The sequence below is a fragment of the Pogona vitticeps genome, chromosome 1 (genome assembly GCF_051106095.1).
Source record: "Pogona vitticeps strain Pit_001003342236 chromosome 1, PviZW2.1, whole genome shotgun sequence".
NCBI classification, from domain to species: Eukaryota; Metazoa; Chordata; class Lepidosauria; order Squamata; family Agamidae; genus Pogona; species Pogona vitticeps.
The window spans coordinates 330,484,290-330,508,215 of NC_135783.1; the positions used below are offsets into that span (position 1 = coordinate 330,484,290).

The 23,926-nt window shown below is 44.1% G+C and overlaps 1 protein-coding gene across 10 annotated transcripts in view; it reads right to left on the minus strand.

Annotated features, from left to right (window-relative positions):
* Positions 1 to 23,926, minus strand: part of TTC7B (tetratricopeptide repeat domain 7B) — a 149,804-nt gene that overhangs the window by 96,531 nt on the left and 29,347 nt on the right. For 5 of the 10 annotated variants that reach the window (XM_072986562.2, XM_072986564.2, XM_072986567.2 and 2 more), the window contains exons 4-6: positions 22,530 to 22,660; positions 16,531 to 16,652; positions 16,199 to 16,222 (exon numbers count right to left, since the gene is read on the minus strand). In XM_072986562.2, the coding sequence (XP_072842663.1) occupies positions 16,199 to 16,222; positions 16,531 to 16,652; positions 22,530 to 22,660 (277 nt within the window). The remainder of the gene's footprint in view (positions 1 to 16,198; positions 16,223 to 16,530; positions 16,653 to 22,529; positions 22,661 to 23,926) is intronic. The other 5 variants (XM_072986570.2, XM_072986563.2, XM_072986565.2 and 2 more) reach the window with 1 other exon arrangement.

Sequence of the window (23,926 nt, forward strand, 5' to 3'; positions counted from 1 at the left end):
CATGAGGCCCATATACAGTGGTGCCTTGCTTAACGAGCGCACCGTATAACGACGAATCCACATAGCGATCCCGTTTTCGGGATCGCTAATGCGGAGACATAGCGTCGGCCCCAATGGGCAAAACTCGCATAGCGAAGATCGGTAAGCGTTTCGCTTACCGATCTTCGCTTTGCGACCCCCGCAGATCAGCTGTTCGGCGGTTTCAAAATGGCCGCCGGACGCCCAAAATGGCCACGTGCAGCGTTTTCGCGCCCTCCCCTCGCTTACCGAGAGCGCGAAAATGGCTGCCGGACCCTGGAAACTTCGCTAAACGGTGAGTTTTGTGCCCATTTGGAACTTCCCCGTTCCGTTTAGCGAAGTTTTCACATAGCGAAGGTTAATCTGGAACGGATTAACCTCGCTATGCGGGGCACCACTGTAATTTGATCTTCCTATACAATTAACTTTATTATTTTCCAGTACATTTAGATACATTTGCACCCTGCCCATCCTCAGAATGATATAATTCTTCCCTCCCATATTACCATCCAAGTGCAAGTCTTTGGTAACAGGACTGGAGTCAAGTCCTGATTCTTTGGTCCCAAGTCCCAGGCCTCGAGTCTGAATCCCAGGTCTCAGATGGAAGCCAGGAGAGGACATGTGCATGCACAGAAAATGGGGCCTTGCCTGTGCCCCCCCGCCTATCTGCTCCTGCTACTGCCCCACCACTACCTACCTGCCACACCATCTCACTACCACACCACTGTCCTCAGAAGCAAACAGCAGGCTCAGCTTCCGGGAGCCAAGCATGCCACTTCTGGGCACGCTGAAAAGTCAGAGCATGGCCAGAAGTGGTGGACCTGGCTTCTGGAAGGGACATCAAGCCTGCTTGCTTCTGAGGACAATGTGGTGCACGGTGGTGGCAGGAGCAGCTGGGTGTGGGAGGGGTGGGGGGGGAGCCACAAGTTTAGTGCAAGTCTTCGCGAAGGCTTTCATGGCCGGGATCTAATGGTTGTTGTGGGTTTTTCGGGCTCTTTGGCCGTGTTCTGAAGGTTGTTCTTCCTAACCTTTCGCCAGTCTTCAGAGGACAGCACTCTGTGCTCTGGTCTTCTTTTGCTTCGGAGTGTTTCCAGTCTCCGGGTCTGTCTGACTGTTTCCTCCCCGTAGAGGCATTTAATATATTTGCGAAGGCTTTCACGGCCGGGATCTTATCACAACAATACACCCACAACAAGACACATTAATCACCCATCTACAGAAAAAGACAAAAGCCCATCTCACAGCCATAAATACTCCACTCCCAAGCTAACTACATCAGAGCACAGAGTGCTGTCCTCTGAAGATGCCGGCCACAGAAACTGGCGAAACGTTAGGAAGAACAACCTTCAGAACATGGCCAAAGAGCCCGAAAGACCCACAACAACCATGATTGCAAGTCATTGGGGAAAAACCTCAAGTCAAGTCAAAGTTGAGTGTGACTGAAGTGCAACTCGACAGCAAGTCTCTATTTGCAAGTCCCCATCCTGGTATAGCCAATGTTAATGTGCTTTACTTTTTCCATTTTAAGTCTCAAAGGTTTTATATATGTATTTGTAAACGGTTAGGGCTTTCTCATTTTCCTATGGGTGGCCTCTAAGGACAGAATCCTATTGGGGGAAAAAACGACGTATGTAACAGAAATCATGCAAACAGAAATCATACTTTCTACCACAATTTTTCCTAACCTTGTTCAAATCATGATTCCCTTTTATATTAGCCAAGTAATCTGCAACTCTTCTGCAACCCTCTGCCACATCATTGGTTGTTTTTTTGCTGGTAAATTTGGCATGCCTCCCTACAAAACATGTTGGGCCCCTCGCTGCAGCTCTGACTTTTCCACTAGCAGGTAGTACAAACAAACTGTCTGATAATTCCCAGAGGACCACTGCTGCCATCACCATTAATAAAGCTAAAGAATCAAAGAACCCTGTTCTAGAGGGGAGTGTGAGGGCCTCTAGCTTTATAAATTGGCTTAAAAAAGAGCAGCCAGCGTTCTTCCAAAGGACTTGCCCTCACTGCCACCTCTTCGGCTTTCTCACTCAGCTCTCCCTTTCCGGGTCCTCTCACCTTTCCTTCTCTGTTGACCTGGGGAGGAGGAAGAGGAGGAGGAAAGAAAAAGGAAGAGAAAGCAAATTTGGGTGGTGGTGGTAGTGCTGCATTCTTGGTTGCTCTTTCACAGCTGCAGCAGGCAGAAAGAAGCTGAAGCGCAGTGATATTTAAATCCTTAAATAGTTTACCAGTCTGGTAAAGTCTGATTTCTCCCATGGCTTGCACCCTGCCATGTTGGATTGTACAACTGGAGCCACAGTGACCCCCCCAAGAAAACACTCAGTAACCTCCCCTTAGGGGTCACAACCTACAGGTTGTGTTGGGTATCTGCCACACAGCAGTTATGCAAATGAATGCAAACTCTTTCCATGGCTGTGGTTGCACATGTGATCTTGCCCAAGCAAATATGTACAAAAATGAGTAAAGATGCACATTTATTTTCACAGTACCATTATTTTATCAAAAGAACCAGAAGAAAAATAGATGGTGTTGACACGAATATTCATACACTGGATAACAGTGATTCAAACAGTCAAGAAACAAACTCATGATGCAGTTTCCCTACGCTTATGATAACTAATGTTTGTGCAAAATAAGAAGATGCTTGCATTGTAAAGATGAAACAAATAATAACATTGATTAGCAAAGCAGACAGCTATCTAAATGGCTGAATAAATCAGAGGGGAAATGCACAATTGTACCTCAGTTAATGGCCCAGCACGCTTACTCTATCTGGCTGAGAAAATCACACTCTAGCACAATAAATAATGATTTATATTACCCAGAACACCTGTGACTCAGTCCGTGCAATGATGTGAGATTAAAATGCATTACAAGTCAGTTAATCAGCACTCTTGCCAGGGTAAAAAATGCAGTTCAGTGCACTTTGGCATAATGTCAGGGCTCACATTACTTTCTTCTGCAATGCCTCTGCATTGCTTTATTAAACTTCTCAATGCAGAGTTGCATAATAATTTTAAAATTTGGGACCAAATTGCTCCTGTACTACTCCAGAAATTTATTAATAATGGCATTAATCTGTTAAATATCTCACCTGCTCTATAACCCTAACATATTTGCTCCAACTTTCTGTACATTTCAGCATTGTGGATAAAGGGATAACAGAAATATAGCAAGGGCAAAGTGGAGGCCACTATAGAAATGTAAAGACGTAGGATTTCAAGTGCAATCCATTAGATATGTCAGTCTAGATTAATATTTTCTTCTCATCAGGTGCTGTTATATAGATTTTAAAAGTGCCATTTCCACACTGATAATCCAGAAATATAACTCAAGAAATGTATTTCAATCAAAATTGTCTATTTTGTTCCTTCTCCTAGAAAACAACTCTGAAGAGCATAACAGATGCCCCTTTTAAAGAAACCATAGTTAGAAAATACTGTCTTCTACTTTTTTAATGCTAAGCAAAACAAGTTTAAAAACAAAACAAAGAACTGGCAGATTTTACTTTCCTGATGGCTTGATAAGGATTAACCACAGTACAGAAGGAGAACACATGCCTAGCATATAGTAGATACCAGATTTAATCCCTAGCATCTCTACTTTAAAAAGATCAAGTAGCAGGAGGAGGAGAAATCTGTTTGGCTCCCATTTTAATGCAAACTTATCTAAACTGCAGCCTTTGAACAAATATTCACAATGAGCTTGCTTACAAGCTTCTCCGCAGAGCTCTACATGGAACACCGAAAGTTCTGGCTAGATACATGGGGTACCGGAGTTAGGAAGCTGCTTTCCATGTGTTCCTGCCACCCATTTAGTCCTTAAATGCTTTCAAATATAACATTTGAATAAGGCTATAGCTAATCCTTGAGTTAATCAGAAACACAGTTCACAAATGATAGCTGTGAAGATTCTCAGTCATCCAGGTGAGGTTATCTAGAACAGAGGTCCTCAACCTTTTTCGGTCCGCGGCCCGTTTTGGGGGGTGCGAGCTCAGTGCATGGACCGGTTGGGGGGTGGGGCACCCCCACATGCATGGGTGGGTGTGTCACGCTTGCTCGTGCGAAGAGTTGGTGTAACAATGTGCTACTAACTGTTCCCCCAGCGGCCCTTGCAGGAGAGCAGTGCCCCTTTCCTGCAGGGAAGCCGCCGTGGGGGAGCCCGCCCACGAAGCGCCAACGGCCAGCCACTGGGCAGGAGCACCGGTGCATGCCCCCGCTGCTTCCTGCACGGCCGACACTTACCGCGAGAGGAAAAGGAAAGCGAGCGCCGGCCAGGCGGCATCTGTTGTTGAGAGGCTCGCTTTGGAGAATCTCACACCTGGGGCGGGGCGGGGGGCTTGGGAGACACCTCGCAATGTTATGGCACCAGACTAAGTTCGCCAGAAATGGGGAGAGTCTTGTGATCCCACTACACAGGCAACAGAGACCTTACTGTCAAACAAGTGCCACCCATTTCAATATGTCTGGCTTTCCACCTGCGCTTGCTTAATTGGGAGTAAGTGCAATGCATCAGAATGTCTCAATCCTAAACTTTCCAGAAAACCTGCCTAAGTTTACTCAAAAGTAAGATGCAACAAGTTCCACCAGGCTCACTCCCACACTGAAGAACTCCAACTACACCGCTTGAAGAAATGCCAAGGAAGGGAAGGATGCCACGGCTGCCCATCTGGGGAGCCCTGTTTTAAACTGGCTGATAGGACTGAAAGAGATCTTGGGAACCCAACCCCGAGAAGCGGATTAGAATTCTCCCGAAGGGAGGAAAACTCAGCTGACAGCATAAATGAGAAGTGGGTGGGTTGCTTTTCTCAGTGCACCGAGAGTGCTCGCTCCAAACCCAGTTGGAGCAGCAGCCCGGGAGAAATGCGAGAGCTCTCCTCTATGCTCACTTGGAAGAGTTCTGTGGAGCGGGTTCCTACAAGAACCTGCCCACTTTGTGGGAATTGCACTGGCTGGAGCTCAGTTCCAGGGGGTGTGAGAGAGGACAGAGGATGAGCGAGCGATGGAAGCGGGGGGGATGTAAGCGAGGCAGTGCTCATGGCTGAAGGGAGAGGCGCATGCCGAGATGAGGGAGAGGAAAGGCTCACCCACCTGAAAGGCGAGCAGATCCCCCACAGGGAAGTGATGCCTTGACGGGGGGGTCCATTCGGGCGGCTGGCGTGAAGGAAGTGGCGGCTCTTTCCAACCCGACCCACCTGACAAACACCAGCAGATGCCGCTCCTGCCCTGGGGCCCCCGGCAGAGACGGGGCCAGTGACACCCCTTGAAGGGGCGACTGTGGTGCTGCCGGATCCAGAGTCGCTCTGCTTTCTTCACACCAGCCGCCCAAATGGACCGTCAGTGAAGGAAGTGGGGCTCAGGCGGCGGGGGATGCTTCCCCTTACCAGAGAAGGAGGAGGTGAGGGCTGCCGAGCAGTGCCGCCATGAGCAACGGAGCCGCCGCTGCAAGGGCGGGAGCAAGGTTGTGATGGAAAGAATGGACCATTGGCGAGGGAAGTGGGGCTCCATTGGCGGGGGATGCTTCCCCTATGGGAGAAGGCGGAGGCAAGGGCTGCCGGCCAGCAACAGAGCCGACGCTGCAAGGGCAGGAGCGAGGCTTCAACGGGAGGCCCCAGAAGGTGAGCCGCACTCAGGGGCGGTGGCAGTGGAGAAGCCGCCCTCCTGGAACCTCCAAGGCTCCACATACAAGCAGCAGCACTCTGTGCAGCCCGGCCCGGCCCACCATTCCTGTTCAGCAGGAGTCAGCCGGGCAGGAAGCAGCAGGATCGCACTCCCGCTCCCGCCTGCCTGCTCACCCTGGGTGGGGTGGCGCTGGGCCATCAGCACTTCCCGGCCGGGCTGCCACGCAGCAGCTTCACTGCAGGGAAGGGGTGCTGCTCTCCTGGAAGGGGCACTGGGGGAATGGTTAGCACATTGTTACACTGACTATTAGCACGAGCAAGCACGACACGCCCCCCCATGCGTACGGGGGGGGGGAAGATCCATGTCCGCGGCCCAGTTCCGGCAAGCCCACGGACCGGCACTGGGCCGTGGACCGGGGGTTGATGACCCCTGATCTAGAAGCTGAGTCATGGCAACTGGAGTTCTTTCTTATTAGGTTGAAACATTTCGCTACTCATCCAAGTAGTTTCTTCACTCTGAGGAGAGTTGGGCAGGGAGGCCATACATATGCATATAGAAAATCCCTCAATCAACAGGGGTGGAGGCCTTAGATACAAGCTGTCTCCTATTTATCATGCTGCCCTTTCATCCGTCCCCAAAAATATCAGGGCCACACCCACCAGAAAAACCACTGTTAACACGACCCATGACAATGGGTGGAGAAGGACTGCAGAAGTGGGATTTTCACTCACCCCCAGTCCTTTGTCCTTCTAATGAGCTTATGCAGAAGTACCTAGAGCAGGGGTCAGGGAACTTTTTAACTTTTTACCCCCCCAAAAAAAATTTATATGAGTCGACATTACCCCCTTGATTTGAAAGGAAGGAAATGATACATTATTTGATAAAGCGACCCTTTTTCCCCACCTTAATTCAAGCCTTGCCTGTTCTTTTCATAGTTTTGAGTCTCTCTCTCTCTCTCTCTCTCTCTCTCTCTCACACACACACACACACATACATCCACCCCCCATCTCTCCCTCAATTTTCTCCCTCCATTTTCTCCATACATTTAAATAAGCTTGATGAAGCCCTCGGTCTCTCGCACTTTCCTTCCCCTCATTAACTTGATCCTTTCCCTCCTCCTGCTTGCTTACAGTCATCTCCAGAGGAAGCAGTCATTCAAAGCCCCGGATTCATTGACTGCCCAGGGCTATTCCACAGGTGTACTCAATCAAGCAGGCTTATCTCTGATCTCTGAAAGAAGGGAGGATTTACAAGTGCCCTGCAAGTTCCCTGCTGCAACCGAGGAAGTAACAGGAGAGGTGGCTTACAATTTGAGGTTTGGCTGCAGCGGGTGGGGGTGGGAGGGAGGGAGGGGGTAGCACTCTGTTCATTACCCCCAGGACTTTCACTTTTACTCCATTTGGGGTAATTTACCCCTGTTCCCCGACCACTGACCTAGAGGATATGTCAGGGATCTCCTACAACTCTCCTCAGATTGAAGAAGCTACTTGGATGAGTAGTTAAACGTTTCAACCTAATAAGAAAGAGCTCCAGTTGCCATGACTCAACTTCCAGATAAACTGATAGCTGTAGCTCTCTTTTGTCTGCATTCCAAATATGGATAATTTAGATCAGTGTAATAGTTGTATAATGACTTAACTGACATCAAGCAACAAGAAATAAAAATTTCAAAGAATCAAGCAAGACTTGGGATTTGATTTTTAAAAGGGTGACAGTTAATGTTTTGGTCTAAAGATGAGCCCCTTGATTTGGAGGTTCATGCCATGCATTCCCTTCCCCCACCTTCTTGGATGGAACCCCTACTAACCAGACAGTGCGCGCTCCTCTCCTCCCCCTCTTTGGGTGTTTGAGCAGTTTCTGGCAGGAGCATGGGCTTGCCTGCCCCACCTCCTTGGCTGCCTGCCCACTCAAACAAGGAGGCAGGATAAGCAAACCTGTGCTCCTGCCGGGGATGGGCTGGACAGGTGAAGAGGAGAAGGAGAGAAGTGCATACTAGCTGGTTCTATCCTTTCCTACTGATATAACTTCAGTTTTATCTCTCCTGTTGCTTTCAAGTAAAGCTATTTATCGTATATGTGTAATTAGGGTTATTATTCTATTCTTTTACTTTTATTTATATACAGTGGTGCCCCGTATAGCGAGGTTAATCCGTTCCGGATTAACCTTCGCTATACGAAAACATCGCTGTGCGGGTAAGTAAAACCTATTGGAACGCATTAAACTTAGTTTAATGCGTTCCAATAAGTGTGCAAACTTACCCCTCCAGCGATGTTTTCGCGTCCGGCGGCCATTTTGGAGCCGCCGATCAGCTGATCGGCGGCTCCAAAATGGCCGCCGGATGACCCGAAATGGCCCTTATCAGCGTTTTCGCGCCCTCCCCTTGCTTACGGAGGTCGCGAAAACGCTGCGGGGGGGCCATTTCGGGCCATCCGCGGCCATTTTGGAGCCGCCGATCAGCTGTTCAGCGGCTCCAAAATGGCCGCCGGAGCCCCAATCGTCGCAAAGCGAGTGCGGCGATTGGGGCTGATCCGTATAGCGAAAAGGGATCGCTATACGGATTTTTCGTTAAACAGTGCACTCGTTAAGTGAGGCACCACTGTATTTTCTCCCCCTCTTCCCCTTGAGTTTTTGACCGATATCCTTCAATACTGTACTGCTCACAGTTGGTCTTCGCTATACCACCAGCCCCCTTCTTCCCTGTTTCACTCTTGCCTGGTTTTCTGCTTTCTATCTCCTGTGGGAATGTTTACAATAGCACTTAAAACCAAAAAGGCCATAAATTGATGCACATGAGATGCACACCCAAGATTCTTCATCCAATGAACGTTTTGCATGTTTTACTGGTGATTTCTGTATTTCATTCTGTACTTCATTTCTTGCCATATGTGCGAAGGCTGGTACTCCTACCATGTTTCCACAAAAATAAGACAGGTTCTTATATTAATTTTTCCTCAAAAATCGCATTAGGGCTTATTTTCAGGGGATGTTTTATTTTTTTCATGTATAACAATCTACATTTATTCAAATACAATCATGTCATCTTTTGGTTGCTGCACAATGGCGAGGGCGGGCTTTCACTTAACTGGGGCTTATTTTGAGGGTAGGGCTTATATTACAAGCATCCTGAAAAGTCATACTAGGGCTTATTTTCAGGTTAGGTCTTACTTTTAGGGAAACAGGGTAAAGGACAGTAACATATATGTTCAAGGAGAGGGTGGAAGAAAATTAACAAGAGAAAGCAAAGGTTTAAGAACGAGATGTGAAGTTATTTGATACAGTAGCCCTGGTTGAAAGTATGCAGGTTTGGGTTCCAAGAATATAAGAAATAGGAAATGAGGTCTGCAACCTTAAGAATTTCAGTACAGAATCATAAAGAAGGTCACCTTGGGTGAAAGCTGGCAAGGACAGTCTAAGGAACCTGTAGAGATCTCCCTCCACCATACTTATACATGCAATTTCACTGACAGTTGCACCTACACTTCCAACACAATAATAGATGCCCTTGTAATGCTTTGCTGATGTTTACCTATCTATACAGTTGTTGCTCTAGTCTGCCATAAAACTCTAATACTATGCCATGGCCCTTTTAGCAACTACTCTGCACTTTCTCTCATGGCTACAAATAAATTCTGGGTATGAAACAGAGCCAATAGGCTCAGCAAAAAAAGTTTATAAGCAGTGCAGTAGCATCATTTTTAAACCTAAGGATCCTTCCAACATTACCTTAGCAATGTAGGAACCATTAGAGTCACTGGTATACAAACCAGTATCTTCCTAATGTTGGGGACTACAATTCCCATGAGACCTAGCCAGTATGTCCAATGGTCAGGCTTTGGGGCTGAAGTTCTAAAGAGTTAGAGGGCACAAAATCCCTTCCTTGTACGTATTAGAGCATGTCTTCCTTCTAGCTGTCCAATGTGATAAAAGCTAAAATCATGTGAGGGGTGTGTGTCTTTCCAGCATAAACTCACCCATCCTCTGGAAAGCCTAAGTAGCTATTACCTTTTAACTTTCTCCCAAAACAAGGAAATTCAGATACAGCCATACTTGCACAGAAAGGAAATACTCTGTAGCTGCTCAGATAACATTGGAAGGGGCCTATGCTGGTGCTCCTGCCTGTACAGACCACAGTACCTGGTCACCACTTTTAAAAAGCTTTGTAGTGAAGGCAGTTACGTTGTAATGCAAGTGTGGTCAGCAGTGTCGATGGTGAGGGATTATGTAATTACTGAACCAAAATATCTGGATGGCCACACTTGCCCTGCTTTAAAGTTTCAAGGATTGTACGGTACTGACTTTCTCAAAAAGGTTCAACTATGATTAAACTTGCAGTTCCTTTGGCTACAGCCTCTGGATAGTCCCTAACTAAATTTGTTTAGATATTAACCTTGGTAACAGTTCTGTTGATCAATACTAAATTGAAATATTTGTATTTGTTTGTTTGATTGATTGATTGACTGATTGCCAGACAGAGAATCAATCAATCAATCAATCAATCAATCAATCAATCAATCAATCAATCAATCAATCAATCAATCAATCAATCAATCAATCAATCAATTGCCCCGTTAGTACAATGCACTATTTTGGGCAGTTTACAGCAAGTTAAAACATATAATCATCACATAAAAGTAATATAAAATAAAATAGTTAAATTTGTTTACGTATTTTAATATTTAAGATGTATTGTCAATCTCTTTAAAATATTTACATATGAGACAAAATACTCACCCAAGGGATATCCTATATAAATATTTTAAAATGCATTGGTTGCTGTAGGAATTGAACATATTTTTAAAATAACTGAAATTCTTTAACTAAATGGGAGCAGAGCAAACATTTGCTAATTTTAGGATGGACTTTTGAAATCAAACATTAGGCTTCAGGACATCCGTGTACTCCAAACTGCCTCCCTATACTGCTTTATCATCCCACACAGTTGGTATTTTTAGATAGTTTGGACTGAGGATTTAAGGAGAACTGAATGTAACTTAAATGCAACTTGGCAACTGAAATTGAGGATAACTCAAATGTTAGATTCTGAACAACTGGCATGCTGGACTGTCACAGTGTCCTTTTGGTATTCTTGAGCATCCAATAAAATTTATCTTCATTAACTGCAGAATGCAATTTCTTTAATGCGGGTTTGCGACACACAGTCACAAACATAGCTGCCACAGCTCCTGGGACAAAAGTGCAGTTTAAAATGTCTTTATTGGCAGGAATGTTCAGGGAAATATGGCTCAACAAATAAATAAACACCAGGCTAATTAATGCTTTCTTTGAAAGCAGAAGTGGAGAAATTGCAGCCCTTGGCTGCCTGCAGCATTCTGAGTCTGCCAAAAAAGGTGAACTATCACTCCAGGAGCGGCAATTAATCTTTTTAATAGGTCACAGGGCCTATAGACAATTTTAACCTTGAGTCCTGTATACTTAGAAGCACCAAGAAATCAGAAATGATGCTAGGCATTTATGTATTGGTCAGAAGGGAGAAACAAGTTTGATGCTGAGAGCAAAAGGAGAACATGCAGGTCGATAATATCATCTGCAAACAGGGTACAAGACCAAGTCCTGGGGACCCATACCTCCCTTCCCTCTCTTTTCTCCTGCCCTGAAATTAATAACAACTCCATCTTGCATGTACAGTGGTGCCTCGCTTAGTGATCGCTCCGTTGAGCAATGAAGTCGCTTAGCGATGGGGTTTTGGCCATTGCCAGAGCGATCGCTTAGCGATGGCCCCTATGGGGAAAAATCGCTTTGCGATGATTGCGGGGAAGCGATCATGGCAAAGCGACCCTTTTTGCACAGCTGATCGGCGGTTCCAAAATGGCTGCCGGAAAAACAAAACGGCCGCCCGCTGTTTTGCCTCACTTTAGAGGCACCGAAAATGGCCGTCCCTATGGAGGATCTTCGCATAAGGTCAGTTTCTAAGCCCATAGGAACGCATTAAACATGTTTTAATGCGTTTCTATTGGCTTTAAAAAATCGCTTAGCAACGTTTTTCCTGGAATGGATTAACGTCACTAAACAAGGCACCACTGTATACACAAATCATGAGTAATGCAAACTAGGACACTACAAACTAGAAACGTGCAGAACCACTTAAAAAGTAAGCTGAAATAAACAGCCACTACATAGCCTTCAGTCTCTGCAATTGTGTGAGCACCAGCGGACTGACAGGGAGAGTAGATGGGGTGGAGGGGGGGCTTTTGCATGAGATTGGTGGAAGGAACATAACATGAACTTGTACCCTTTGGACCGGTCACTTGTCTGAGCTCCCTGGAGGTCCCCCTGATGTTTTAGCTCTCTTTTTGACTGCTGTCATATGTTCAGGGGAAGATCTATTGCTAGGAGGACGTGAGTGTTGAGAAGTGAGTAACTAACTTGGTGGGAGGTGGGGCTGACAGCCACTAGATCTACAGCTGGCCTTCATCCCTGCCTGCTTGTGAGCAGGAGTGAATGAACACAGGGAATAAATGGTTGTTTTGCAAGGGTGTTGTCTAAAGCTCGGATTTTGGAATGGAATACCAATGAGACGTTTCTATTTGGCCCAACAACTTCTCTGCCGAAAATCCATTCTCTCTAATCGGTGGTCAGAAATATGGGATGCACCCTTCTCCCTCCTGCACTGCCTCCAGTGAAGGCCTTTTAAAGAGAAGGGCATTTTCTGGAGAGGGCAGCTCGAAGAATATGGTCTAATATTCTCTCCAGAACACTATGCTTCCACACCAGAAAGATCATCATTCATATGCAATCTTGTGCTCTGAAGAACTTTAAAGAGTGCCAAAAAAGTGTTTTTAGAAAAACCTAACTGAAGCATGGGGTGTGTGGGGGATTTTCATGAGGTGTGCTGCAGTGCAGGGAGAACTAACCCTCCCATTCCCAACACTGTGCTCCTGAAAACCGCCTCCCCCACTGCAATGACTCTTAACATCTCCACCTACGCCAACGACGCCTTTTTAAAAACCTGGTGGAGGTTCAGGAATGCTACTGTGTGAATATTTTTTCAAGTGAACAAGTGTAGAAGGGTGAATTGAGTCTGGGTCACCATGTGGAGAACTGTGGTCCTGCCCCATCGCTGCCTTCCAATCCTCAAAATGCCTACTCAAAATAAAGTGCTCTAAAATAAACAGCCTGGAAGACTGCAACACATGTGAGTGCATCTGCAACTAGTGATTTGGATACTTGTTACTGTAAGTGGAATCTTTTTCTGGCTCACAGGGCTCAGCTGAGCCTTCTCCCCTTCCCTGTATCTGAAAGAACAGTGGACGGAACAGCCCATCTCCCCTGGGTACCTTCCTCCTGTATGGCCATCCTGCTTTTCTCTTTAGCTGCTGGAATTACAGGAAAGTACATACAGGACTCCCATTTTCTACACTACTCTTGTGAATTGCTTCCTTGTAGGTGGTGCCAGAGAAGCTGCTATTCATCTATTCCAGGGGTGGACAATTAATTTCTATAGGGGGGGCCACATGAAAAATCTGAACTGTGTTTGGGGGCCGAACCAACTTTACTTAAAAATCAAATTAAACTGTGATGTTATTATTGTTTTTATTTTAAACTTGTTAATCTTCACAAATACTAAAGAGGTTTTTTTTTAAAGTAGTTAAAGATAAGCAACTGATCAACTTTAGACAAAAAGCTATAAATGGTTTTGATGTCCGGCGGGCCAGACAGGAGCTGCTCGCGGGCCATACGTGGCCCTCAGGCCACACTTTGTCTAGCTCTGATCTATTCATAGGTGCATGATCCTCATAGGTCCCTCATGTGGAAAAGGATCATATCCAAAAAAGTTTGATCTCTAAATATAAATATTATTAATATTCATCATTTATATAACTCTTTAGATACCATCTAAAGGATTTCATTTAAAGCAACAGCATGCAACCTGTGTGGCTACTGCAGAGATCCAAACTGAAATATCCCTTTTTTCAAGCTAGGAAAGTGAAGACATAGAAAGACAGGTGGATAACCAACCAAGAAAAGTAATTTCATATCAATAATTCTTTTAATAGTCCTTGAGCATAATTTATTTTTATATTCAGAACAGTCTGCTTGTTGTTATGCAAGAGACAGTCCTCCGTTTCCAAGTAACATACAACACTATTTATAACACAGTCAAAATAGAATTTCTCTCTTCTTTTGGGAGAAGATATTCATGATAAATTGACTTTTAAGCAGCAGAAAATTAAATTTAATCATAAAATAAGGTCAGATTATGGATGGGTAATTGCCTCTCCATGTCTCTTATGAAGTCCCTTACTTTTTGTTTCAGTTTATCTACTAGATAATGGAATTTCTGAGTTTCACAGTTGTCTCTCTAAAATAGCTCAAGATTTTTAAAAGAAACCCCTGGTGGAAACAGTGAATAATACAACAGATTAACTAGACCAGCTGGTCCAACATAAATGAAATTGTTCTGTTTCAATAAACCACCATTGTATTATATACACTAATGTTTAAACAACAAGAGTGATAACAATAGGGTGAAGAACAAACATACACAAAGATAACCAGAAAAGGAAATTATCTGAAGTATATTCTTCAACAGCTGCTATCTGTGCCTTTGCCCCTCCAAAACTCTAAAAAACTGTATTCTGTGAGAAATCTAACAGTTTTCAGTTGTAAGAAAACCCACCATTTACACCTTTAAAAATCTTACTACATTCATGGAAATTTCAACTGCTTACACTGGTGAAACACATATATATCTTAGAGAACATGAACGGCTTCATCTGACGGTATGGAGCGGTAAATGCAGATATTCATTGCCCATATAAATGGTCTGAAATATGCCCTATTTTGGCATATCTGCTTCTTTCATAGACAGCTGAAACACATGCCTTAAATATATAACTACATATCATTGCTGTAGTTATATGCTGTCAAGTCAGAACCAGTGACCCTTACACAGCTTTCAAGGTAAGTGAGATATTTAAGGAACAGCTTTACCAGTTCTACATCCCCAGTGAGTTTCCATGGCCGAGCAGGGATTCCAATCTAGGCCTCCTGAGTCCTAGTCCGTCACTCTATCCGCTAAACCACATTAGGTATCATTATATAATTACACAATGTATAATCCAATTGTTAGTCCAACTGTAATTAGACTCAAAGAATAAATGGAACTTCTAAGGTCGACACCTAGGTAAGTCCTACTGATTCAATGCATCCACTCTAACTAGAACTAACAATTACAGTTATCTATGGAGCCATGAAGACATGTGGAAGGAAGAAAGGAAGAAAGGAAGGAAGGAAGGAAGGAAGGAAGAAAGAAAGAAAGAAAGAAAGAAAGAAAGAAAGAAAGAAAGAAAGAAAGAAAGAAAGAAAGAAAGAAAGAAAGAAAGAAAGAAAGAAAGAAAGAAAGAAAGAAAGAAAGAAAGAAAGAAAGAAAGAAAGAAAGAAAAATGATAATTATCACTGCGGTATCAGACTTCCAAGGTTATATATTTTTTAACTGATTTAATGAACTAAGCTAGAAATACTTTCCACACAGAGGGAATATCCCAGATTCCTAATATACGGTCTTAGTAAGGACTCCTTCGGGTTCTCCGAGTCTCAGAAAGCCTGATGTCCAACCTCTTTACTTCTTGTGCTGCCCTCCCTGGACTAGGTAAAACTACTGCTCAGTCTGTTCTCAGCTTGAAGCTCTAAAGGCCTAGTCACACCACAGACATGTGAGCAACACCCACTACTTACAGAGACTAGCTCAGCATTGGAAAGGATAACATTCTGCAGTGCACAACACTTAGAAAGAAAAGGGCTCAGTATTGGTTTGTCCACTTGCTGTTAGAAGATGCTAACTTCAAACTTCACTGTTATCTACCCACAGCATCTAAAATCAGACCACAGAATTCTTTGTCCCCTGAAATACAATGATTTGCATATTTCTCCTAGATAAAATTTTAGGAGCATGCATTTTATAGCTCATTCTTTTTCAGCATTTGCCACGGAAGACAGGTAAGACAGGACAGGCACAACATCTCTTCGACACGAAACCACCCCCCCCCCCGCTTTACCACTAGGATATTTGAAAAATGAAATCTTGACATTCCATTTTTCTTCTAATTAAGTGGTGAGAGCGGAACTACAGTAGAACTCAGAGGTCATGCATTATTCCAAACAGCTTCTCAAAACTAACAATGGAACCTATAAAACCAATTACATGCTGAACCAGCTGAAACAGTTTCAAAACTTGGAGTGCTATTTCTCAGCTACAACATTTAGATGACACACAGTTTACCAATGCAACACATTGTTCTATTCTTCCTCTATAAGCTCATTTAAATCTGAATGGTTATTATAATAACATATTTTTAAGAGACAGGTACAGCAGCAACTAATCTAAAACTAGTGCACCAAGTTTTGAAGCCTTTAAAAATGAACAGAGGCTTGAATTCCTTTCTTCATTTTCGGCATTGTTTGGACTTCTTGTACACCTGTCTTTAGTAAGCTACTCTTAGGAAGGGTTATTAAAAATTATGAATGACCTCTCATGCATAGTCTACAAGGATCTACTAAGTAGTCACAAATAAAAATACGTGTATACATACTGTTGATCTTCATGAATGTTTATCCTGCAGCACAATGTTAAAATAAGTAGTAACTGAAGAGATTTGGAAGAAAATATTTTAAGATCAACCATTTTTTCTTTGTTTCTTCCCTCCTCTTGGTCAATGTTAAAGCAACACCACAAGATTGAGAAATTTTAAAGGAATTTGAAAGAAAGTATATTCCCCAAAATCTATCTGCACACAATTAAAATTAAGTGCATTGGAAAATTTACTGCCAGAAAAGAATTAAATTTGCAAAATACCTTTAGAGCTAGCTTAGTTCATTTTCTTACAGTTTTTTCCCCCAAGGAGCATATTAAACCAGCTCTTACCCATTTTTGAAGTATAAGACATGGGCCCTCTGAAGTCCTGTTTCTAAAAAATATCCAAGTTCTTGTTCGTGTGCTGCAGGCCCTGGCTTAGGGCTTCTGTTCTGCATATTGGTAATCATTACCTATGAGATAACAGAAAGAAACAGATCAGACTCACCAGGTACCTTGTTCTCCATGCACTAGTTTCTTCACTTCAGACTACAAGGTAAAGGTTCCCCTTGACATTTAGTCCAGTCGCGTCTGATTCTAGCGCGCGGTGCTCATCCCCATCTCCAAGCCGTTGAGCCAGCCTTCTTCACTTAACCTCTTTGATTTTATTTGTATCTTAGATTCTGCTGTCCTCACTAGCCCAAAAGGCTTCGGCTCAGAAATGTGGTTCCACTATTTTATCTGTTTTTATTTCACTTTCTGTACAGCTGTAATATTTTACTTCATTTAAGGGTTGCACATATAAGCTACCTTGAGGTCATCTGGCAAAAGGAGGGAATAAGTGCTGTAAATAAAAGAAGGAACAATCCCAAAACCAATTATTTGAAAATGCAGAGAAAATTGCTGACAATTCAGAAAATAGATGCAAAAACTCAAGGAACATAAAGAACGTCCACAAGCTGCATCTATTCCAAAACCTCAAATTCTGTGTTATAATGCAATGATTATACAACTAATAAGCTGCTAAGGAACAGCAGTTTTTATGAAGAACAAAGCTTCACCACATGCTTGGTAAAATTTTGTGAAAGACTGCTGTTACCAAAGGAGATTTTCCCCTGTATTATGCAAGCCATACTGTCATAACCTTGAGACAGTGATAAAGAGAGTCACAGCACTGTGAACGGAAAGTACGGAACAGCAGATGATGCTAGATTATTTTCAGCTGGAATGTCTATTAGTCATCAATATAAAATATTGAGTTCCAGAAAATAATGGGATATCCTATTCTGGCAAGCTGCATAAAGGATCTACCAATCTGTTAAAATAATGCATGCAGAGGTCAAAGAATGGGCTATTTAATCTTCACTAAATATCTCCAAACAGTGAATTATGCATCTAAACTCTAACTTAATGTTTTATTTAAAGTGGCAATGGTGACATACTGCAGAAAGCAGTGATTTCAAGAGAAAATAAAACGAATATGCAGAAGTGTACTGCATATTACCTCTATTAGTGATCACACTTAAATTAAAGGCTTAATGTAATGTATATATGTCAACTTACTGCCACACTCAGAAATGCCCTTTCATTATCGATTTGGTTGCAGAGGAGTCTCCATTATTTAAGAACATAAGGAGAACCACACTGAGTCAGACTACAGGCTTGTGTACGCTACCATCTTGAAACTTGAAATGTCATGGAATCAAGAAACAAAAGATGCTCTTTTTGTGTGTGTGTGTGTGTGTGTGTGTGTGTGTGTGAGTGAGTGAGAGAGAGAGAGAGAGAGAGAGAGATGTGTATCAAGTACAGTGGGGTCTTGACTTGAGAACTTAATCCGTATTGGAAGGCGGTTCTCAAGTCAAAAAGTCTGTAAGTCAAGTCTCCATTGACCTACAGTGCATTGAAAACCGATTAATCCCGTAACAGGCCGTTTTTGTTCCATTTTGGTTTTTTTCTGGTCTGTAAGTCAAATCTCAGTCTGCAAGTCAAACCTAAATGTTGCGGCCAGAGAAGTCTGTAACTCAAAAAGTCTGTAAGTCAAGCCGTCTGTAAGTCAAGGGTCCACTGTACTGACAATTTTCATCACCCACTTGGCCCTCCCTCCTCTGGTAATTTTTATAAATCAAGACAGACACCAGGTCAACAAACATGTGTTTGACTTCACACTACAACCAACTCACCCACATACTCAACTAATGCAAAATTAAGCCCCTCCATCAACTATCTCACCTATATTTGTTTTCAGCCTGGAACTCAAAGCAAAGCACATGGCAGTAGCTTTATACACAAAGCACTTTGCAAATAGCCGACGCTGCTTGCTCTGTTGGATACTCTTTCTGCCCTCAAATGTAAGGAGCACCACCTCCTTAGCAAAGAAGCTGAACTGACCACAATATATAAAATTATTTAAGTGCGCTATGTAGGCATCCTTCAGTCTCGAAAGACTATGGTAGCGTGCTCTGTATGGAGGACTTGGAACAGCGTCTAGTGTGGCTGAGGAGGCCAATTCGAGAGTTACAATCTCTTCCACACTGAAGACAAATCCAATCTGTCCCCTGTCCAGCTCCCTGGTTTTGCTTCCTTTGTGACTTCCTCTTTGCCTCGGCCTGCTGGACAAGGGTCTCTTCAAATTGGGAGAGGCCGTGATGCACTGCCTGCCTCCAGGCTGAACGATCAGATGTCAGAGTTTCCCATCTGTTGAGGTCTATTCCTAAGGCCTTCAGATCCCGCTTGCAGATATCCTTGTATCGCAGCTGTGGTCTCCCTTTGGGGCGATTTCCCTGCACTAATTCTCCATAGAGGAGATCCTTTGGAATCCGACCATCAGCCATTCTCACAACGTGCCCAAGCCAGCGTAGACGTCGCTGTTTCAGTAATGTATGCATGCTGAAAATTCCAGCTCGTTCTAGGACTACTCTATTTGGAATTCTGTCCTGTCAGGTGATACCAAAAATCCGTCGGAGGCAACGCATATGGAAGGTGTTCAGCTTCCTCTCCTGCCGGGCACAAAGTGTCCAGGACTCACTGCAGTACAGGAGTGTGCTCAGGACACAGGCTCTATAGACCTGGATCTTGGTATGTGTTGTCAGTTTCTTATTGAGCCATACTCTCTTTGTGAGTCTAGAGAACATGGTAGCTGCTTTCCCAATGCGTTTATCCAGCTCGACATCTAGAGAGAGGGTGTCAGAGATGGTTGAGCCAAGGTAAACAAAGTCATGAACAACCTCCAATTCTTGTGTGGAGATGGTAATAGAGGGAGGTGAGTCCACACCCTGGCCCATGACTTGTGTTTTCTTCAGGCTGATTGTTAGTCCAAAGTCTTGGCAGGCCTTGCTGAAACGATTCATGAGTTGTTGGAGGTCTTCAGCAGAGTGGGCAACAATGGCTGCATCGTCTGCAAAGAGGAAGTCCCGCATGCATTTCAGTTGGACTTTGGTCTTCGCTCTCAATCTAGAGAGATTAAAGAGCTTTCCATCTGATCTAGTCCGGAGATAGACACCTTCTGTTGCAGTTCCAAAGGCATGCTTCAGCATGACAGCAAAAAAGATCCCAAAAAGTGTTGGTGCGAGGACACAGCCCTGCTTCACTCCGCTTCGGATGTCAAAGGGATCTGATGTTGAGCCGTCAAAAACTACAGTGCCTTTCATTCCATCGTGGAAGGACCTGATGATGTTAAGGAGACGAGGTGGACATCCAATCTTGGGAAGTATTTTGAAAAGGCCATCCCTGCTAACCAAGTCAAATGCGTTTGTAAGGTCTATGAAGGCCACTAAGAGTGGCTGTTGTTGTTCTCTGCATTTCTCCTGCAACTGTCGGAGGGAGAATACCATGTCAGTGGTGGATCTATTAGCTCGAAATCCACACTGTGATTCTGGAGTGCGCTATATTTATTTGTATTTATATAAACTGATTCATTTTTAAAAATCTAATTTATGTATATATGTTTTACATTTAATATACATTTATTATAATTATACTTCAAAATGTCTTATATTTTTCTTGTTACGTGCCATCAGTTAATAATAACATCCAAACTAGTAAAATCAGAATGGTAACAATATAGCTATCTCATTCTTGTTGTTAAGTGCCATCAAGTCACCTTTGAATGACAACCCCAATATGTCCTGTCCTCACAGTTTTGCTCAACTCTCGCAAACTCAAGCTTGTTGCTTCCTTTATGTGTAGCCTTCATAATTAACTTGTAAACCACCCAGAGAGTGCTTTAAACACTATGGGGCACTATATAAGCAGCATGCTTTGATTTTTCTTTGGCTTTATGGAGTCAATTACAGATGGGCACAACCCAGTTTATGCTAGTTTGTCCTTCGTACAAATAGGTATTTGGTGCTTCCCAGCCCCACCTACTCTGGTGGATGCTCACTCAGAGACAGCAACTGGAGGAGACAGGCAGGGAAGTCCAGGCATTGGCTCGAAGTGGGTGCCTGCCGGAGGAGGTGGGGTTAAGAACCACCAAATTCCAGTTCATCTAAGGATGCACCCAGCATGAACTTCCAAACCAATGGTTTGTGCCCATTTCTACAGTCCATCCATCTTGGATTTGGTCTTCCTCTTCTGCTGCCTCCCATCTTTTGCTTTTTGATGTGTCTTGTGTGCTTTTTTGCTTTGTCCTCTTTTCATTTCTGATCTGCTCCATTTGTTTTTGCAATGATTCTTGCATGCTTCCCTTGCTTTTTGCATTTCTGATGTGCTCCATTTGTTTACTGTGCATTTGCAATGGTTCCTGCATTCTTCCTTTGCTTTTTGCTTTGTGCATTTCTGATCTGTGTTTGTTTTCTGTGCATTTGCAATAGTTCCTGCATGTTTCCCTTACTTTTTGCTCTGATGGGTCTTGCAGGCCCTTTGCTCTAAAATGGAGTTTCTCCATTGTCTTCTTTAGACTCAAGTCTCTCCCCCCCCATTGTCTTCTCTCTCTCTCTCTCTCTCTCTCTCTCTCTCTCTCTGCTCTCTTTTTGTGCTGAGGGGGTCTGTTTGCTGGAATAATGGTTGCTGGTTGTTGGTGCAGGCAGGCGGGCTCTAAAATGCAGTTTAGACTCCACAGTCTTTTCCCCCCTTAAAATCAGAAAATATTCCGTGAGGGGCTGTGCTGGCTGGTTTGCTCTAAAATGCAGTTTAGACTCAAGTCTCCCCCCCAATTGTCTTCTCTCTCTCTCTCTCTCTCTCTCTCTCTCTCTCTGTGTGTGTGTGTGTGTGTGTGTGTGTGTGTGTGTGTGTGTGTGTGTGTGTGTTCTCTCTTTTTGGCTAAGAGGGTCTGTTTGCTGGAATAATGGTTGTTGGATTCTGTGGCACCTAGGGTTTGTGTACTGCGGTGTGACCTCTCTTTTGTTTTAAAAGGTGTTGGTGGGTGGGTTTAAAAGGTGTTTGCTTTGGTTTAAAATCTGTTGTTGTAAAATGTGTGGGTTTAAAATGTGTTTTGGACTCCAAATTCTTTTTTCTCTTTCTGTCTTCTCTTTTGTGCTTAAAAGCACAAACCTTTGTCTGAGGGGTCTGTGTGCCCCAGTGATGACCTTCTTTCTTTCCTCTTTTCCGCTTTGTTCCCTCCCTCCCTCCCTCCCTCCTTTCCTACCATTTTTAACCTAAGTTCATCTTAGGTTAAAAGAAGAAAATTTCTCCCTCTAGTGGTAGAGGATGGATTAACTGGCTTTGCATATGGGAACGAATGCTTTGACTTACGAATTGTACCTTGATGTAAGAACAAAAAACGGTCAGAAAGGATTAATCGGGTTTCAATGCATTCCTATGGGAAATGATGATTTGACGTATGAACACCATTCCGTTACGGATTAAGTTTGTAAGTCAAGGCACCACTGTAGAAGGGATGAAATCCCATTTAATTTTAAACTATTTAAAGTGCTTCACATATATTTTCTCCATGTTTACAACTGGCTGACAGTGGTTTTCCTGGTGCTGCGATTCTTTGCATACGTCCCATTAGATTGAGTGGAACTTACTTCTGAAAAGATATGTAGAAGACTATACTGTTAGTCAACCTAATGACTGAATGAAGAAATTAATGCATACACAAGATCAGGTACAGTGGACCCTCGACTTACAGACGGCTTGACTTACAGACTTTTCTAGTTACAGACTTCTCTGGCTGCAAAATGTAGGTTCGACTTGCAGCCAGAGACTCGACCTACAGACTAGGGGAAAACACACAAAATGGTACAAAAATGGCTGGTTACGGATTAATCGGTTTTCAATGCATTGCAGGTCAATGGAGACTCGACCTACGGACTTTTTGACCTGCAGCCACCGTTCCAATATGGATTAATTCCATAAGTAGAGGGTCCACTGTATGCATCAGCACTCAACTAGACAAAGAAGCTTACCCTTTCTATCTCCTGGAGATACAGAAGGGCTATATCCCCAGCCTTTTCATAACACATAATGATATCTTGTTCACGATCTGCACGGAGGTTACTTGTTGATGAAGAAACTGGCAACTTTTCTAGACAAAGACCTGAAAACAAAAGCATTTTAATTTAAGAAAGCAGTTTGGTATTAAACCCATCTCTTCACACTTACCTAACTGGGAAAACATAACTGCACACTCTTGTATCTTACAGAGACCTAAAACCAGTGTGATATTTATGATAGTTTAGGCGATTTTGTCACCTCTCCCCTGCAACCCTCTCTTATATGAATTCCAAAGTTTCCCAGACTAACACAGCAGTTTTTCGGAATTGTAAGGACATTAGGGAGGGAAACCATCTCTGTAACTCTGTTGAAAAAACAGACAGATCTAGGAGTATTGCTGTTTAGTCGTTAAGTCGTGTCCGACTCTTCATGGCCCCATGGTCAGAACCGATAGATCCAGGAGTATACTGACCATTTTTCCTTCCCGCAGAAGCAGTGGCAGGCCTGCTGTTTGAATATATATGAAGCTCACAGAATTAAGGCCAAAATGCACAATTGAATATCCATTTTGGAATGTTATTTGCTAGTCGAAGTAGAACATACTATCGTATTTTTCGCTCCATAAGGCGCACCTCTCCATAAGGCTCACCAAATTTTTAGGAGAAGAAAACAGATTATTTTTTCCTGGGGGGGGGCAGGATGAGTCTCCAAAGGGTCCTGGAACACACCCTAGGACCTTTGGAGGCACCCCCACCCCCAGGGGCCAGAGGGGGCAAAATTGCCACCTTCAAGGACTCTTCTGGAGCTTTCCAAGCCTCAAAAGAGTCCCAGAAGGTGGCGATTTTGCCCCCTCTGGCCCCGTGGGGGGGTGGGGGAGCCTCCAAAGGATCCTAGGGTGTGTTCCAGGACCCTTTGGAGACTCACCCTGGCCCCCCTGGGGCCAGAGGGGGCAAAATCGCCACCTTCAGGGATTCTTCTGAAGCTTCCCAAGCCTCAAAAGAGTCCCAGAAGGTGGCGATTTCGCCCCCGCTGGCCTCATGGGGGGTGGGGGGGAGCCACCCAAGGGTCCTGGAAGACAGACTCGAACCCTTGGGAGACTCCCCCCACCCAACCCCACAGGGCCAGCGGGGGCGTAATTGCCACCTTCAGGGACTCTTCTGAAGCTTCCCAAGCCTCAAAAGTGTCCCAGAAGGTGGCGATTTCGCCCCCGCTGACCCCATGGGGGGTAGGGGGAGCCTCCCAAGGGTCCTAGAAGGCAGACTCGGACCCTTGAGAGGCTCCCACCACCACCACCCCAGGGCCAGCGGGGGCGTAATTGCCAGCTTCCAGGAGCCTTTTGAGGCTATCAAACCAAGAAAATAACACCGGT